Genomic DNA, 17,503 nt, shown 5'->3' with positions numbered 1-17,503 from the left:
TACAAAACAGCAATTGTAGTTATCTCCACCATGGTTGATCACGCTGTTTTTATTTGCGCGAGTGACACGAAAAACATCCCGCGAGTAATCTAGAGCGAGTGACGCGATGCGCATATTCGCTTCGTGTCTGGTGTGAACACACCATAACTCAGATCTTCTTTTTGGAAAAGCCTTGCAAATAGTGTCTCTGTAAACCCCAAAAGCGACATTAAATTCTGCAAGTGACAGGCTTTTAGATAGTCTAGGGTCACATTCTTTCAAAATAACAGAAATGTCCCCACAGTCAACGATTCTTTTATCAATAACTCCCGAAGAACAAAGCAGGATTTTAACGAGATTGATATCATTACCTGCCAAAATCTGGTTTCTTAAGTTCACAGGAATCGCGGCTGCCGGAGGAATGAAGGAGGTTCCGCTTGATGGTGCAGGAATCGCTGAAGCCAGAGTATGACGTGGGAACACGTCATTCTGGGGAACACCTGGGAGTTCTGTGGGGTGCGCTGCAGAGGGAGTGGCCGAAGAAGAGGACATTTCTAGCAGTGACACTCTGGCGTCCATTTTATTAATCGAAACTTTAATGTCGAAGAGGGCTGCAAGCACTGGGTCTCGAGAATCTTGAGGGATGCTGTAAGGCTTATTGGCCGAAGAAGCGGATTCTGCCGCGGGAGTCGTGTGCTTTCTCTTAGCTTTAGATTTAGCTGGGGCTTGGTTAGACTGAGAAGGTGGATTCTGATCAGAGTCGGAAGAGGCGAGGAAGAGGGAAAAGAGGTCTTGATGAGATAATCCCGTTGAAACTGCGATGTTATGATTAAATAAATTCTCCAGGATCCTAGGGCTTGGCCAGTCTGATATGGAGGCTTGGCGATGGGCCAGACAGACGCTTGTACATTTGGCAGGGAGGTTAGAAAGTTGTTCTTCGTCAGCGTTTCTTGTGTTAGAAGTGTCGTCATCTGGATCTGAACCAGGGTCATCGAGGGACAAGACTTCCTCCATGTCGATGTTAGACATGAACCTTATAATACTGGAGAGCCCCAGTAACAGAAACAACACTAAAGAGAGAGCTCTCATAGCACGCAGTGACTGCACAGGTTTGCAGGAGACACGGTTATATAGAGGAACTAGTAATGAATGCGTGAAGCCGATTGGTTGGAGAAGATACAATTGAATGAACCAATCAGGACGCTAATCGAGTTTCATGGCTGAACTATTTATTTCTTTACTGATTTGATATATCTTTACTGATTTTATCAAGTAAATGAAAGAATATCTTTGATATTGTAAGTAATATTTCCAGATGAACACTTACTGGACTGAAGCAACTTTGCTTTACTCGATTATCCAAAAATCAAGTAAAGCAAAGAGTCTCAAAAATCAGGCTTTTAAAGGAATGTTTAATTGTTCATCTCTAAATTATAATTGCAGCAAGAAATAAATGAATAAATACCTTTTGTTTTGTTTTTTGTCTAAAGCATCAATAAATTTCATTTTTCTAAACCTTATTTCATATGTAAGGCTTTGCAGGGTTAACATGCATTTCCAAATGCATTTCCATGCAAAAAAATAAATAAAATGCATGTCATTGCCAGGTGTAAACAGTGTCTTTGTATTTAACACGGTATATTTTTCTTAAAGCCTGAACTTGTTTTGAGACAAACGAGACAGAGAGAGTCTGAGTACATAATTTAGGATCTATTTTAAAACATTCTTTCTCTAGTTTGCTAGCAAGCCATCTGATGAGTCTAATAACATCTTGGTGTGACAGTACAGGAGATCAGTGCTGCAGGAAGTTGTTTATTAGTCTCAGCCGAACGGTGCCTGGGGTCTTGGTGGGTTAAGGGTCTGGTTGAACTCATTTGTGCAGATTCATTTGGCTGGTCTGTTTGATCCTGCCTCATCTGGATTCTGCGGAGCAACTATTAGGAATTCCTATTCATCAGACTGAGTCTTGAACTCTTGCTGAGCTCTGCTCTCTACGTATATCTATTAGGGATGGGAAGATTCCCCGATTCGCTCGGAGCATCGGCATAAAAAGTGAACGATGCGATGCATCGGTTTAAAAAGTGTGCATCGGCTACAAGTTGTCATTTATATCGCGATGCATCGTTTCTAACATATTTGCATTGGTAAAACCCGATTCATTTATATATAATTACTAGTGGATGCGCTATACTTTTATTATTTAGAAAGTGACCAATAATCTGTGACCAATATTTTATATGTAGATTTATTTATCCTCTCTAAACTGTTTCTCAAGCGCTCTCTCATCACCGCTGCTGCGTGAATATCACGCATCACAACACCACGGACAGAGACCCGAGGTAAAACTGGGATTGAAGTCCAAAACCTGACTTGAAATAACCTAACAAATCAATCGGGGCTAAAGCGGTTCCATTAACGACAAATTAAATTCACACAATCTCACTAATTTGTGCACGCTTATTCTTAAGCAGACCTTAATGTCGATCATGGATCAAATCGATCCACCATGACAAACAGCAAATATATTTGTGCTGTTTAATGCATTTGAGACATTGTGTTTTCCTCAGTGCATAACTGACATGTCACAGACACACATGCTAAAATAACAACAACTTACTGACACATAGTAAGAAATGGTTATAAAAAACTGAAACAGAAGTGAAACAAGTAGTAGGAAAGAGGAGAAATAAAAAGCTTTATTTCTTATCCTTTGCCGGTGTCCTGCCCGGTGGAGTCGCACGCTAGAGTCGATGCTCTTTACACTCTTCGGTCTTACCACGACCGCTTCCGTGATAAAATAAGCTTCTTTTTTATTCCTTTAACAAATCTCAAATTGAATTCAGCTGGACACACTTTCCTGTTTATCACAACAAATGGCCAAGCAAAGCGCACGACACTGACAAGGTACGCGATACAGTACGAGACCAAACGCGATTTCAGCACGTCTCCTAAACAAAACAAGCGTTTCCTAGCAACGACAACTGCGCTAAACACTGAGACAAGAAATAAATACACTTACAAGCTGCTTTTAACTTCAATTTAAATTTAGATTAAATTTAAATGTAGTCATTTTCTTTATTATTTATTTTAATTTTTAATTCAGTGATTTTAACTTTTAATTTAGTTATTTTAATGCTTTAAAGAGCAATTTTAGATTGTAATGTTCTGCTATCTGTTCTGCAAACTATAAAAGGTACAGCTGTAATAAAACCAGAGAGAAAGGCTGCATGGCTAGAAACTGTAAAAACAATAAAAGTCAAATAATAGTATGTGAGACAGTGGTAATATCATTATGTTCCTATTGGTCAGTAGAGGAGCTTAGCTTAGCCTGACAGTTAGCCTGCTTTAGACCAGGTTAGTTTCCCAGCATAAGTTGCCATAGTGACTAAGCTTGATCTATTATAGGCCCATGTTAAATTTGCTTTATGGAACCAAATCATTTGACAATGAGTCAAACTAACTGAAATAAGCCTGGCTTATTTGGTTAACTTGTTTTATGAAACAGGCCTCGAGGCATTAAAAGTGATCATATTTTCTCCATTGTATCATATTGCATCGAATCGCATTGTGTTGAATCGAATCGGATCACAGTGCATCGTAATAGGGGTGAATCGTATCGCATCGGTAGCTGCTTCATATGTATCTTTAATGTATCGTATCGTATCGGCCTGAGTCATGATGCACATCCCTAATATCTATCTTGTTGCATTTTCTGAAGATCTCCTCCAGGCATGAGAGAATCTCATCCTCAATGGTGCAGTGAGACAATGCTCACTTAAAGGGTCATGAACTGCATTTTTCTAATATTATAATGTTTCCTGATGTGCACTTATAATTTTAGTAGGATTTTTTACTTTACTAAACACTGTCATAATTTAGAAATGAATAGGAATTTTCTGCCTTGATTTCACCCCTCTGTAAATGCCCACTGCTGTCATTGGGTAATATGATTGCATATTAAAAAGTTTTTAATGTGGAACTCTTGAAAACTTTTACTACAATTTTACTATTACAGCTGCCGATTTAATCGTGAAAAGTGTTGATTACTGCATTATACCTGTTCTCTCGTTGCATTAAGGACTTTTAGTAAAAGTGCAAAACACAAACCATTGAATATTTTACTGCATTATTGTTGAGCCATGTTTTTTCATAAAAGTCTGTTTGCAAAGCATGTGTCAAATTGTGACTGGTTTACCAAAGAAACCACAAACAAATAATGCTCTACTGAGACTTTCACATAGCTGAAAACAAACACTTTCCCAACATTAGGATCTTTGGAAAGTAATGTTATTTTATAGGCAAGTGATCCTGTTTTAAAGAAGGAAATTAGCATGTAAAGCTGTGGAAAGGTGGGAGGGTATTTCATTGTTTATGCATACATTGTAACTGTAGTGTAAATGCATTCATGTCATCTCTGAGCTGCATTAAACAGTCTTATGTTGGATGGATTTTGTCGATACTTATTTTATTTGATTGCTTACAGCCTATACTGTCTTAATATCATAAATGTGTTTATTAAAAGATGTTAGGATTTACATGAAAGGGGATGCTTACATTTGAAAAGGTTAGAAAAGCTGGTTAAAGGTTAAAAATGCCATGGAAGTCACTTTAAGGGGGCAAATAGCACCCTGTAGTGGAAAAGTTCATTTCTATCACTGTTAGGATAGTTTTTATCCTGGATTCACTGAATCTTGCAAAGTGTCCTTCTTTCTGGCAACATTAAGTGACTCAAAACTGGAAGAAATCCCATGCAGTGTGTATTCAGCTTTACTGTATGTTTGCTCGGTTTACATTCCATTTAACCTGTTTTAGTGGATTAGATCGGTTTATTTTAATTTATTATATCATCGCCCCAAAGCCACATTCGCTTCACCTCTGCCCTTAATATGATTTATAACGCACACATGATTGTGAACTTTTTTTCTTAGAGGCTATTGAACATTTAATCGCCAGCTACTATGCAAATATTCTGCTAGTGAACTGAATTTATGTGGTATGTTCAGCATAATTGTGGTTATAACTCCAGAAAACAAGACCCGTCACCAGCAGCCCCAGCGTGGCCTTTCTGTTTCCATTCAGAGCGAGTCTAAAACACACCCAGAACATCATTCCAAGCCTACAGAGTCAGTCTGCTTCATAATGCAGAGCTCAGCGTGCATGATCACATGGCTCTAGGTATCAAAAGAGCCCTGGGGATTTTTAAAACATATTTTTGGGTTTGTTGAGGGAAAACCCACTGAAAAGTATTTAGTAGTAGCCAACTGGAAAGCATCTGATGACCTTCAGTTGAATGTTTTGCTGTCTAAAAGCCTGTTCACACCGAGAATTAAATGCATCACAAATGAAAGATCTGTTCACTAAGAGAGAAATGAAAAGGCACTCTGCTCAGTCGTGTGCATTAATTATGTACACTCTCTCACTTTAGCATTTCACTTACTTTAACAGTGACACATGACAGCCTGAACATCAGCTGATGTTTTGGTCATAAAATCCTATTTGTTTTGTCTTTGCCTATGCATTCTACTGTATAGGGTGCCATTTCTGTCCAGTTTGTCTATTTAAAGCAAAGGTTCACCCAAAAAGGAAAGTCTGTCACCATACTGCATATTCATCTTAATGGCTTTATTTTCTCTGTAAATATGCATAAGCAAATGCATAAGCATGTTAAATCTGTGTAGAGGTGGATTCAGAAGCCATATTTACAGAAGGTGTTGGGCATCATATGCAGCAGTGTACTTCTCATTGCATTTTTGTCCAGTGATTGTAGAATCACCTCTGCATTTATTTGAGTTTGATATTAGTTGATATGGGCATTGTTAACTTGGACAGACTGATTTTGTCAGTGTATAGAGTTTTGTTTTCTTGTTTTCTAGGGATGTGCCACTAACAATAGATGAATCGTGATATTTGAGTCATGATATGATGCATATTACAATTTATGTTGTGCATACCTTGCCAGTGTTTTTTTTTTTTTTTTTTGCTGGTTTAATAACATATAGAACACTTTGTATGTGTGCAGCTATGCTACAGTAACATTCACCTCAGCACTGATAAAAAAACAAAAAAAAAACAAGGTTCTTTTTTAACGTTGCCATTATTGCACAATAGATTATTCAGGATATTGAGTGCATCCAGATATTTCTACGGACACACACCCCTGAACTACTGTGCAGTGTGGAGTTTCATGAAGAAGAGCCTGCATCAGAATGATCTCAAGTGTTGGAGGTGAAAGCAGGCGATGGATCAGAGACCCTGACACCAGTGACCTCACACAGATGGAGGGAGTGAGAGGGAGGAAAAGGGAGTGTTGTACACAGAGGCCTGAACAAACAGTGGAGGATGAGAAATTCCTCAAACAGTGCGCCGTGGGCCGGATGTTCTCGCTCCAGCAGAGCCGGGTGTGGTGGGATCTGTAAACACTGCTCTTTGATACGGGCTGATAGAGCTTCATATTACAGTACCACCACACCACTGCAATCCAGATCTCGGAGTAGTGTTTGTTTCTCTGTTATGTTGAAAAAATGTGTATGCAGTATATAGACTACCGGTCAAAAGTTCAGAAAAAATACAAAAAAAATTTAATGTTTTGAAAAAATATAGATTATGCTTACCAATGCTGATGAAAAATACAGTAAAACAGTAATATTGTGAAATTATTATTACAATTTCAAATAACTGTTTTCTATTTGAGTATATTGTTAAATGTAATTTATTTCTGTGATCAAAGCTGAATTTTCAGCATCATTACTCCAGTCTTCAGTGTCACATGATCTTCAGAAATCATTCTAATATGCTGATTTGCTGCTCAGTTATCAGTTATTAAAATCAGTTCTTATTATTATTAATGTTTTTGCTGCTTAATATTTATGGATTTTTTTCTTTGATGAATAAAAAGTAACATTCTAAATGTCTTTGTCACATTTGATCAATTTAATGCATCCTTGCTGAATACAAGTATTATTAGTAGTAGTAGTAGTATTAATCATACTTACCCAAACTTTTAAATGGTATATCATGGTGTCAACAAAAATATTTAACAGCACAATAAATGTTTCTTGAGCATTCAGCTTTGAGCAATAAATTATATTTTAACATACATTCACATAGAAAAGTTATTTTGAATTGTAATACTATTTCACAATATTACTGTTTTTAACTGTATTTTATTGAGCAGAAGACACTTCTATAAAAACATTAGAAATCGTAATTATTTCAAACTTTTGATCAGAATTCAAACCTATTTTCTTTTTCGTTACAGTGACCAATAAGAAGCCAGCGCAGGTGTTCCTCACGAAGGTGAAGCAGTTTGAAGGCTCCTCGTCTTTCGTCAGGAGATCACAGTGGACCATCAGTCAGCTGCGGCAGGTCAACGGCATCGACTCCGTCCGAGTGAGTAGATGTGCTCTTGCTCCTTCAGATGCTGTGTTCTGTTGGATGCCATTGATCTTTGACTGCCTCTCATCATCCAAAAATGTTCAGGATTGCCCAGAGTTTGACTTGATATTTGAGAACGGATTCGACCAGTGGACTGCGGGTTCAGCTGGAGAGAAGTGCGTGTTTGTCCAGGTCCTGCATCACACATGTCAGCGGTTCATCCCCGAAAGAAAACCAGACTTCATCAACTGCCACTCCAAACTGCTGGGAGGTGATACGTCCCGTTCAAGCTTACTGTGCAATCTCTTTCACTATACGCTACTTTTTTGGAGTTTTTAAAATAAAATTTTGGTAATACCTACAAAGAATTCCATCCCCGTCAGTCAGTCAATCAATCAATCAAATAGAGGGTCTATTGTATGCATTTGGCTCATAATTTTATATAGTGGCTGGTGAAACTATTGTTCTATTATTGCACTACTATACTGTAGTAACAAAAAACAACAGCTTTTTAAAATGTTACATTCTGTTTTCTTGTTTGGATGTTTGATTATTGCTAGAAAATCATCTTTTTAAAAATCCGATTTTCAAACTTTATTTAAAGGTCCAAAAATTTGGTAACATACTGCAAAAAAATCCCCACTCATATAATATTCATTTGTAGAGGTCGACCGATATGGGTTTTTCACTGGCCAATGCCAATGCCAATATTTAGAAATCAGGGAGCGGCCGATATATGATGCCAATTTTTTTGGCCGATATATTTGGCCGATATGTTTGACCAATATGTCATAAAAGTGAGTTTGAGTAAATGATTATTGCAGGGTACAAGATAGTAATAGTAGTAGTAGCCTAATTCTGAGTAATAATACATGGCTCAAAACTTAAGCACCTTCTCAAAACAGTTCTGAAGCATGCTTTTTGTTTATGTTTGCTGACAGACCCCAGTGTTTCCCACAGACTTGCAAATGCAAATTGATTCTCCGCCAGCAGGAGGCGCTGCTGGAGTGGGAGATATAGCTATGTCCCCGGTAACGGCTGTAATCAAATAAGCACTGCGCTCACAAACGCTACTTTATATAGTAGTAGTAGCCTAATTCAGAGTAATAATACATGGCTCAAAACTTAAGCACCTTCTCAAAACAGTTCTGAAGCATGCTTTTTGTTTATGTTTGCTGACAGACCCCAGTGTTTCCCACAGACTTGCAAATGCAAATTGATTCTCCGCCAGCAGGAGGCGCTGCTGGAGTGGGAGATATAGCTATGTCCCCGGTAACGGCTGTAATCAAATAAGCACTGCGCTCACAAACGCTACTTTATCAGGCATTACAGGAAAGACGAAATGAAAATGACATCGAAGCTTTTCTGAAGACGGTCGGTTCTTTTCAAAGATACATTCATGATTTTGAAACATGCAGTGCTCAGTTTATTCAATGAAGTATAAGCCTTTTGGAAAATCTATTTGTGGGGAGCCACCACAAATAACTCAATGTATGGGAAACACTGGACACTGCTATAAGCCAAATGGCCAAGTGATAACAAAAATAAAAGAGTTCACACATATTACACAGCCTGCTTCTCATAACTGCTTAAGAGTGCGCTGGCCACAAGAGATGACATCGTGGATGCTATTGTCAGACCTACACACACATTTCACATGGAAAGCTAACATGCACATTATAATCAGCCCAGATGTTTCATCTGAATTGCATGTGTTTCTAATTTCACATGTTGCACTTTCCGGCATCAATTCTAGTAGAGTAAAACGTAATTCTTTCGAAACGGTCTGTTTTGCCCTGCCATCATTAGCTGAAGCTGTGTGTGAACAAGAAGCAGCTGCAGAGTGTGAGCTGCTCCGTCTCACGCAGCCAGAGAGAGATTCTCCGGCGTTCCGCAATAACGATTAGCTGCCCGCAGATGCGCCTGCCTATAAATCGGCCTAATTTGCAGCACAATCGACCGATGCCGATTACTTAAAAAATGCCAAAAATCGGCCGATTAATCGGTCGACCTCTATTCATTTGTAAGTTGCTTTGGATAAAAGCGTCTGCTAAATGACTAAATGTAAATGTATAATATTTTTCCCAGTTGCAGGCAAACTGTTTGTGTAAAGTTCTTTATTATTCCACTGTATTTTCTGTAGGACAGAAAATCTGTTTTGTTCTGCTAATCATGAGAACTTTTAGCAAGTTTTTTTGTGTCTTTGATGTTTATAGCTTATAACTCATGGACATGATTAATGGAGGGTTTTCTTTTACTATAATTACCCTGACACTCACTTTATTTCAGATTCTTTTCTGTTTGGTGACATATTACTGGATGTAATTTAGAGGTGTAACAATACATTAATGTTCTCAATGCATCCTGCTTATGCAACTACAATAATCTTGACATATAACTTCTAAATAATTAAAATCAATTTAAAATGCCAAAAGATTCTCATTTCAAGTAGCTGACAATGATACATTTTTTTTGTAATAAATTAGGGTACATGTACTATAAAGGATTGCACATGTTTTTTTCTGCTGCCACCTTGTCTAACATTTTTAAGGTGCAGGCATTGATGTGGGGTTATATCTGTAGATTATTCACACATTTGTTTAATCAGGACTTGTTCTGCATTGCAGCAGCACCAATGCGAGCGCAGACCGTTCACGTTTGTATGCTACAATTAAAGTGTTGAAGGTGCTGATGCTATTTTAACTGTGTCCTGGGGGAAGCTTCCTCCTTCTCTTCCCTGCCACTTATTCCTCCCACTTAATAAATAACAGCTTTTAGTGTTGCTGCTTGTCTTTATTCTTTTAGTGGCAGTCTGACTCAGTGACTGTGTTACTGTGGGAAGCAGAGTTGAGGCTCCTGAGGGTCAGATGGCTGGTTCTGTTGCCTGGCAGAACTCAGTGAAGCTGAGCAAACATGAATACACCTGACTGTGAGCTTAAAGAGACATAATGATAATGGATATAAAGATATATAATGGTTTTTAGTCACGATCTAGCTCATATATTGAATAATTTCTTACAAAGATTTTATTTCCCAACCTTCAACCTTTAACATCCATGGAACTTTTCCGTTGCTCAAAAGGTTCTTTATAGTGGGAAAATAATATTTAGTTTGTCAAAATGTTCTTTACACTAAGAAACAAAAATAGTTATTTTAAGAAATGATCATTGAAAGGCGCTTTGGGGGACCAAACAGTGGACAAACAATTAAATATGCCTGTATATTTTAATTAAGTTTTAGCGTTTGTTTTTTGTTGTTGTTGTTGTTTTAGTTATTTTAGTACTTCAACTTTAAATAAAAATGACAAATGTTGCCTTGACAACTAGCTGAAATAAATTATTTAATTTTTTTATTTTTATTTAAGTCAATGTTTATTTTATTCAAGTAATGAATGTGTTTTTATGGTTTATGAAGGCATTTCAAAGTTTAAATTTAAAACTTTAAATGATCAGTCACATGATCTCAAAACATATAATGCATGAGCATATAGTAACAGTTTTTACGTCAACATTGGTCACTCTATAGTTAATGAGATCATGGAAGCGAGGAGGTCACTCTGGCCCCTCCGGTCTAAGTCTCACACCAGTGCAAAACAAATGTCGTGAAGCTGCTCAGGTGTGGGACGAAAACTGTGGGGATCCATGTCACCGCTGGTTCAGCTTCATTATTAAGCGCCATGGACAGACGCTGGATAGAATAAATGACATGTTGTGCTCACAATGGGCTTTTTATAATGCTGGACACATTTGCACATCCTGTAATGGAAAATCTTGTGCCACCATGTTTTTTCCACCATTAGGATGTAATTTTCAGGATAATTTCTGCATGATTTTTAGCTCAGCATTGTGCCGTAGCTCTCTTGAAATCTCTCTAGATTAATATATTGTCAGTGGAAATGCACCGGTTTGTGTCTCAGTCTCAGTCATTCTGCCCTGGAAGTGCTTAAGTGAATATGCATTTGTGGCATGGAGCACAAAACCAGTCATAAGTAATACGGGTATATTTGTAGCAATAGCCAACAATATGTGTCAAAATTACTGATTTTTCTTTTATGCCAAAAATTATTAGGATATTGAGATCATGTTCCATGAAGATATTTAGTAAATTTTCTACCGTACATATATCAAAACTTAATTTTTGATTAGTAATATGCATTGCTAAGAATTTCATTTGGACAACTTTAAAGATGATTTTCTCAATATTTTGATTTTTTTGCACCCTCAGATTCCAGATTTTCAAATAGTTGTATCTCAGCCAAATATTGTCCTATCCTAACAAACCATACATGAATGGAAAGATTATTTATTCAGCTTTCAGATTATGTATAAATCTCAATTTCATAAAATTGACCCTTATGACTGGTTTTGTGCTCCAGGGTCACATTTGTATTAGGAGTGTAACGGTACAAATATTCGTACCAAGAATTTTTGGTACAGGTCTTTCAGTTCAGTACGCATGTGTACCGAACAAATACAGCATCGTTTTAAACACTGCATGAGTGGAACTTTATTGGAAACTTCCAGTTGTATATATTGTTTCTTTTGATAAGAAACAAAGTATCATCTTTCAAATGATTCAAAAATTCAAACAATAAATGTAGTTTTGGCGCTCTTTGATGTGGCGTGACAGATCGCTGTATAAACACCTCAGTTCAGCACGATCTTTACTACTACATTTAACGCAAAATAAATATGAATACAATTTTAATTCGAATTTAATTTATTTAAAGAAAGAGCCATTTGTTCAGTAAACCACTGTTTAATTAAGAACAAAAAGCAAATTTATGTTTAGTTTTTTCCCCTGCTGTATCGAAACCACACCGAACCGTGACCTCAGAACCGAGGCATGTACCGAACTGTCATATTTGTGTATCGTTACATCCCTAATTTGTAGTGTACCTAAAATCTTAAAAGTATATTTTAAAGAAACTGTTCTTGCAGATAATATAATATAAACAAAATAAAAGGCCACTCAATATGTAAGATTTTTTTATTAAAATATCCAAAAACCACTAGAACAGTGTTATATATTTTGCTGACTTGTGTACTTACATTATCCCAAATGTTTCGAAGAATGTTTAAATCCAGAGAAATAAGCAATTTTAGCTAGTGACACGGAGCGTGTCTATAGTGTCATTGTGTCGCCTGAAGTCATAACCCCTCGATTTCGGGTTTTGTTTTGTAGAAAACATGGAAACACCAAAGACGCTTTAATATGTTGTGCATTTTAATAGACCGGTGACGAGCGCACAGAGCAGCATTATAACAGAACTAAATGTATCTAGTATGATAAAACAGCGCTGCTTTACCCCACATACGCACGACCAGAAGCAGAGGAAGCGGTCGACTGTGGCATAATAAAAGCTCCGCTGCTTTCGAGCCGTGTGTCACGCTCGTTCAGCGCCTCGTTTCGCTTCGATGGCTTTCAGCCTCACTCTGCTTCATTCTACTACGTTCATAAATCATTAGCTCATCCATGAACATGATTTCTGCCTGAGTCCCGTCGGATTGCTTCGGCTGCGGGGATGAAGACCACAACTCCCATGATTCCACACTCAGTCACGGAGTCATCTAACCACGCCTTTGTCTCTTTGTTTGTTTTGAATATGCGCCCTCTAGTGGCGAAAATTACATATTGTGCCTTTAAGTGTAAAGAGAGACACTTTCATGACTATGTTTCTTAACATACTTTAAAAAGTGCACTTTGTAATAATATAAAATTAAAAGTTTATCTTTAAAGTACATTTTAAATCATGTTTAAATAATCTTTTGTCATGCTATAAAGAAGTAGTGTAGAGTGGGGGAAAACGCCCCCCTACTGTTTTTCCCAAAATAACCACAAGATAAAGTCAAGATAAATTTGTATTGTAACTGTGGACTACGTTGACGAGAGAGATGTAGAAGTTTTCACCATGAAGCTTACACTGGTGATGAAAACCGATTTCACACTAAATGATCTAATTTTCAACAGTAAGAAAAAAAGTTTTAAAGTTTGTTTTGTAGAACATCACAGTTATATATGATATGAGAAAAGTAGGGCCTGTAGATAGGGAGTATGTGTTATTTAATAAAAATATAAGTATATTTTCAGAATGACATATATTTTTTTTTTTTTTCAAACATAGTCTGTTGAGTAAAATGCCCTGAGGGGGCAATGGGCAATTACTGTAGTTATTCTGTTCTGAACATCAAATGCTTTGTTTTTCCATCAAATGTATTCTAACTAGTTGGTTGAATAAAAATATTTGGATTTTATATTTAAAAATGACTAAGTTAGCATCAGGTAGCTAGTTAGCTTGCCAGTTAGCATCAGCTAAGAAAATGTTTCAAATAGGCTATTATAATTTTGTAATTCATAATTATTGATTATATTCTTTTTCATTTTAAGCAAAACTGTCTGTACTCTGATTTTGCTTTAAATGTTTAAAGCAAATTGCTTTGTCGGACTGGGGGCATTTTACCCCATAGGTGGGGTAAAACGCCCCCTTGGTACAAATGTAATTTTTGTTAAAAATCTAATAACATGAAAACTCTGGACATTTTTCATACTTTGTCTAAAATGTATGTCATTGTCACTAAAACTATGATAACTTTTCTGAACACATTTAAAATTACACAGTCCTTAAGGGGGGTGTTTTCCCCCACTCTACCCTACACTTGTCTGATGTGTTGACTGACACACTAAAGCACATGTAAAGTACTTAATAATTTAACTTCGGTGTGTTATTTGAAGTTAATATATTTTAAATGTACTAAATTGCAACTTCATCATTGCAACTATATTAAAATATATGACGCACAAGTTTCAATAGGAATGACTTTAAAGTATATTTTGGTTCACCATGAATGCTTGTCAATACATTCAGCAGTTCACTTTAACCATATTTCAAAGACAATACAAATAATTATGAAATTAATTACATATAAAGATGTACTTGAGTCTTACTTAAGTGGGTCAAAAAGCACTCTAAGTTCAATTTAGTAAATTTAATATAAATTTAAACTATAATACATTTTCATATAATTGTAAATAACATGCAGTTAAAGGGATAGTTCACCCAAAAATGAAAATTCTGTCATTAATTACTCACCCTCATGTCGTTCCAAACCTGTAAGACCTTTGTTCATCTTCGGAACACAAATTAAGATATTTCTGATGGAATCTGAGAGCTCTCTGACCCTCCATAGACAGCAATGCAATTAACACGATCAACGCACAGAAACGTAGCAAGGACATCAGTAAAATAATCCATCCGAACCTCAGGGGTTCAATCGTAATTTTACAAAGCTACGAGAATGCTTTTTGTGCACAAAGAAAACAAAAATAACGACTTTATTCAACAGGATACATTTTCTACATAGTTTACGCTGTGATCTGAACAAAAACAACGTATCCGCATGACGCAGCTGACACAGAGCAGCATACGCTGTTTACGTTCAGTGGATACTCTCCAAAATGGCGCTAGAGTGACGCGGAGGAGACGTTGAATAATTTCGTTATTTTTGTGTTTTCTTTGCGCACAATAAGTAATCTCATATCTTCGTAAAATTACGGTTGAACCCCTGAGGTCACATGGATTATTTTACCGATGTCCTTGCTACATTTCTGTGCGTTGATCGTGTTACTTACATTGCTGTCTATGGAGGGCCAGAGAGCTCTCAGATTCCATCAGAAATATCTTAATTTGTGTTCTGAAGATGAACGAAGGTCTTACAGGTTTGGAACAACATGAGGGTGAGTAATTAATGACAGAATTTTCATTTTTGGGTGAACTATCCCTTTAAGTGTCTGAAAACATTACATTCAGTTCACACATATTTCTATAAAGTTTGTTGTTTCTGTAATAAGTACTTCTTTTTCACAAGGCGTTACTGCTAGCACACATTCTGTGGAGGTGTTTTCCTGACGCGTTTCTCCTGATGTGTGTGTAGGGAACAGCATCCTGCACGAGGCAGCAGACAGCGTTAGCAACGCGGTGCAGAAGGCCAGTCAGGCGCTGAACGAGCGCGGCGAGAGACTGGGACGCGTCGAGGAGAAGACGGGCGAGATGATGAACAGCGCCCAGCATTTTGCCGACACTGCACACAAGGTGAAGTGTGCCACAAGTCTGTCTTTACTCTTAGCCAGTTTCTGCAGACTTTCTGTGAAAACACATTTGTGCTTCTGTGCTGCCTTCATGTGGCGACTGCATGAAAGAGACACAACCGCTGCTCAGAAGTTTGTTTCTGAAAGAAGTCTCTTCTGCATTAATTTGATCAAAAATACAGTAAAAACAGTAATATTTTAAAATATTATTTCAATTTGAAATAATTGCTGTGAATATATAATAAAATGTAATTTATTCCTGGTGACAAAACTGAATTGTCAGCATCATATCTCCAGTCTTCAGTGTCACATGATCTTCAGAAATCATGCTAATATGCTGATTTGCTGCTCAAGAAACATTTCTGATTATTATTAATATTGAAAACAGTTGTGCTGCTTCAAGTTTTTGTGGAAACCATAATAATTTTTTAAACATTAACATAATAACATTAGGCATGTTTTTACTGTCACTTTTGATCAATTAAATGCATCATTGCTATTGATTTTTATAAAGCATAAATTATAATTTTTTTCTTTAATGCATTATCAGGTGAACCAACACATGTATATGAAGCAAGCATGCAAGGGACAGGAGATTATTTAACATGATGTTTTTTTTTTTCAATTTATTAGACATTTCATACTCTATTTGTACAGTAAATTTGCAGTTTGATCTTTAAAAGTCTCTCTCTCTCTCTCTCTCTCTCTCTCTCTCTTTAGCTTGCCATGAAGCACAAGTGTTAAGCCTTTGCCACCTTTGCCATACTTTTGGAGAATCTGGTACAAATTCCTCACCCCTGCTTAACCGCTGCTGTCAGAGAGCGTTACGGGACGTGCATGAATATCATATGAAGAACAGTGTGTATCAACATGGCTGAGGCCTTGAAAAGATCATGCTTCCTCTACACATGGATGGGATACTTGGTCATTGCAAGCTTAAACAAAGCCTTACTCCTGTGTCCTCACTCTGACAGACCTTAATTATAATTTTAAAAGATTCATACAAAAGATTTTAAATAGTTTCAAGGTTCAAATGCCTGCTGATATATGATATCCCTTCTTTTTTGTTTGCTTGTTTTAACCTATTTAGTGTTTGATAAGTGCCATCGTGAAAGAATTTTAGTGCGATTATTAGAAATATATGTATTTTTTTGTAAAAATCCATCTAAAGGGTTTGAAAAAATAGCTTATTCTATTTTAGCATAATCGTTTTTTGTTTTAGTTTTTTTTTGCACACACAAAAAAAAGTATTTTGCTGATTTATTTTTATTACTAATTACATTAATATTACTATTAATGGTGCAGTGACCCACATTTTAAATAATGTAGTTCATCTTAAATTTTGTGTTGGAAAATCTACACAGAAGTGCCCTGAGAAAAGACAAGATTCACACCCTGAGATGTGTTACGCTGCAGTTCAGGAAGGGCTGTGTCTTAACTGGATGTGTGGGATGTGTAAGTTCACGTACAGTGAAAGAATGAGAGGAGACGGTGAGGCGATGCAGCTGCAGCAGTGGGAAATATCACATGGCTATGGTTAAACTTGACTACAAGTGTAGCGTTGATTTTTAAACTGAGCGATTTCTGCGTATCTTCAAGTACCAAACGTCTTTGCAGCAGTTTGATAGCTGTTTGATTTTATTTCTTTATTTTCCCGTACAGCTCACAATACAGATCTGGAACCAGCCAGAGCTACTACAGAAACATGCACTCACACTGCAAATATGTACAACATAAACTGACAGTCTTTTGTCTTAGGGAATATTGCAGGTCTCTGAGGAGCATAAAAAATTAGCTCTTTTTTTCTCAAACTTTACTAAAAATATATGCAGCTATTAAAATAACATGAAACATGTACAAATTGTGTATTGAGGTAATTTCAAGTATTACAATTTTTACAATTTTATCTGGTCAAGTTATTATCTGATGCATTTTAAACAGGTTTTGTCGTGAGAAACCTCTGCCAAAAAAGCATATGGCTTATACTTCTTTATTGTATTTTGCAATGTTATTTTCCCATTTGATTGTTTGCGAATAGATAATGGAAAAAGTGACCAAAGTCTGT

General features: G+C 36.7%; 1 protein-coding gene across 1 annotated transcript in view; it reads left to right on the top strand.

Moving 5' to 3' along the window:
- The window catches only part of stxbp6 (syntaxin binding protein 6 (amisyn)), a 54,662-nt gene extending 37,993 nt beyond the window's left edge, over positions 1-16,669 (top strand). Inside the window, exons 3-6 of the mRNA XM_016480461.1 lie at positions 7,238-7,368; positions 7,459-7,624; positions 15,285-15,442; positions 16,159-16,669. Of these exons, the coding sequence (XP_016335947.1) occupies positions 7,238-7,368; positions 7,459-7,624; positions 15,285-15,442; positions 16,159-16,182 (479 nt within the window). The 3' untranslated portion in view covers positions 16,183-16,669. The remainder of the gene's footprint in view (positions 1-7,237; positions 7,369-7,458; positions 7,625-15,284; positions 15,443-16,158) is intronic.
- The last annotated feature ends 834 nt before the right edge of the window (positions 16,670-17,503 follow it).

The sequence above is a fragment of the Sinocyclocheilus anshuiensis genome, unplaced genomic scaffold (assembly GCF_001515605.1).
Source record: "Sinocyclocheilus anshuiensis isolate Anshui unplaced genomic scaffold, SAMN03320099.WGS_v1.1 scaffold161, whole genome shotgun sequence".
In the NCBI taxonomy this organism is placed as follows: domain Eukaryota; kingdom Metazoa; phylum Chordata; class Actinopteri; order Cypriniformes; family Cyprinidae; genus Sinocyclocheilus; species Sinocyclocheilus anshuiensis.
This window is presented reverse-complemented; position numbering and strand designations above follow the sequence as displayed.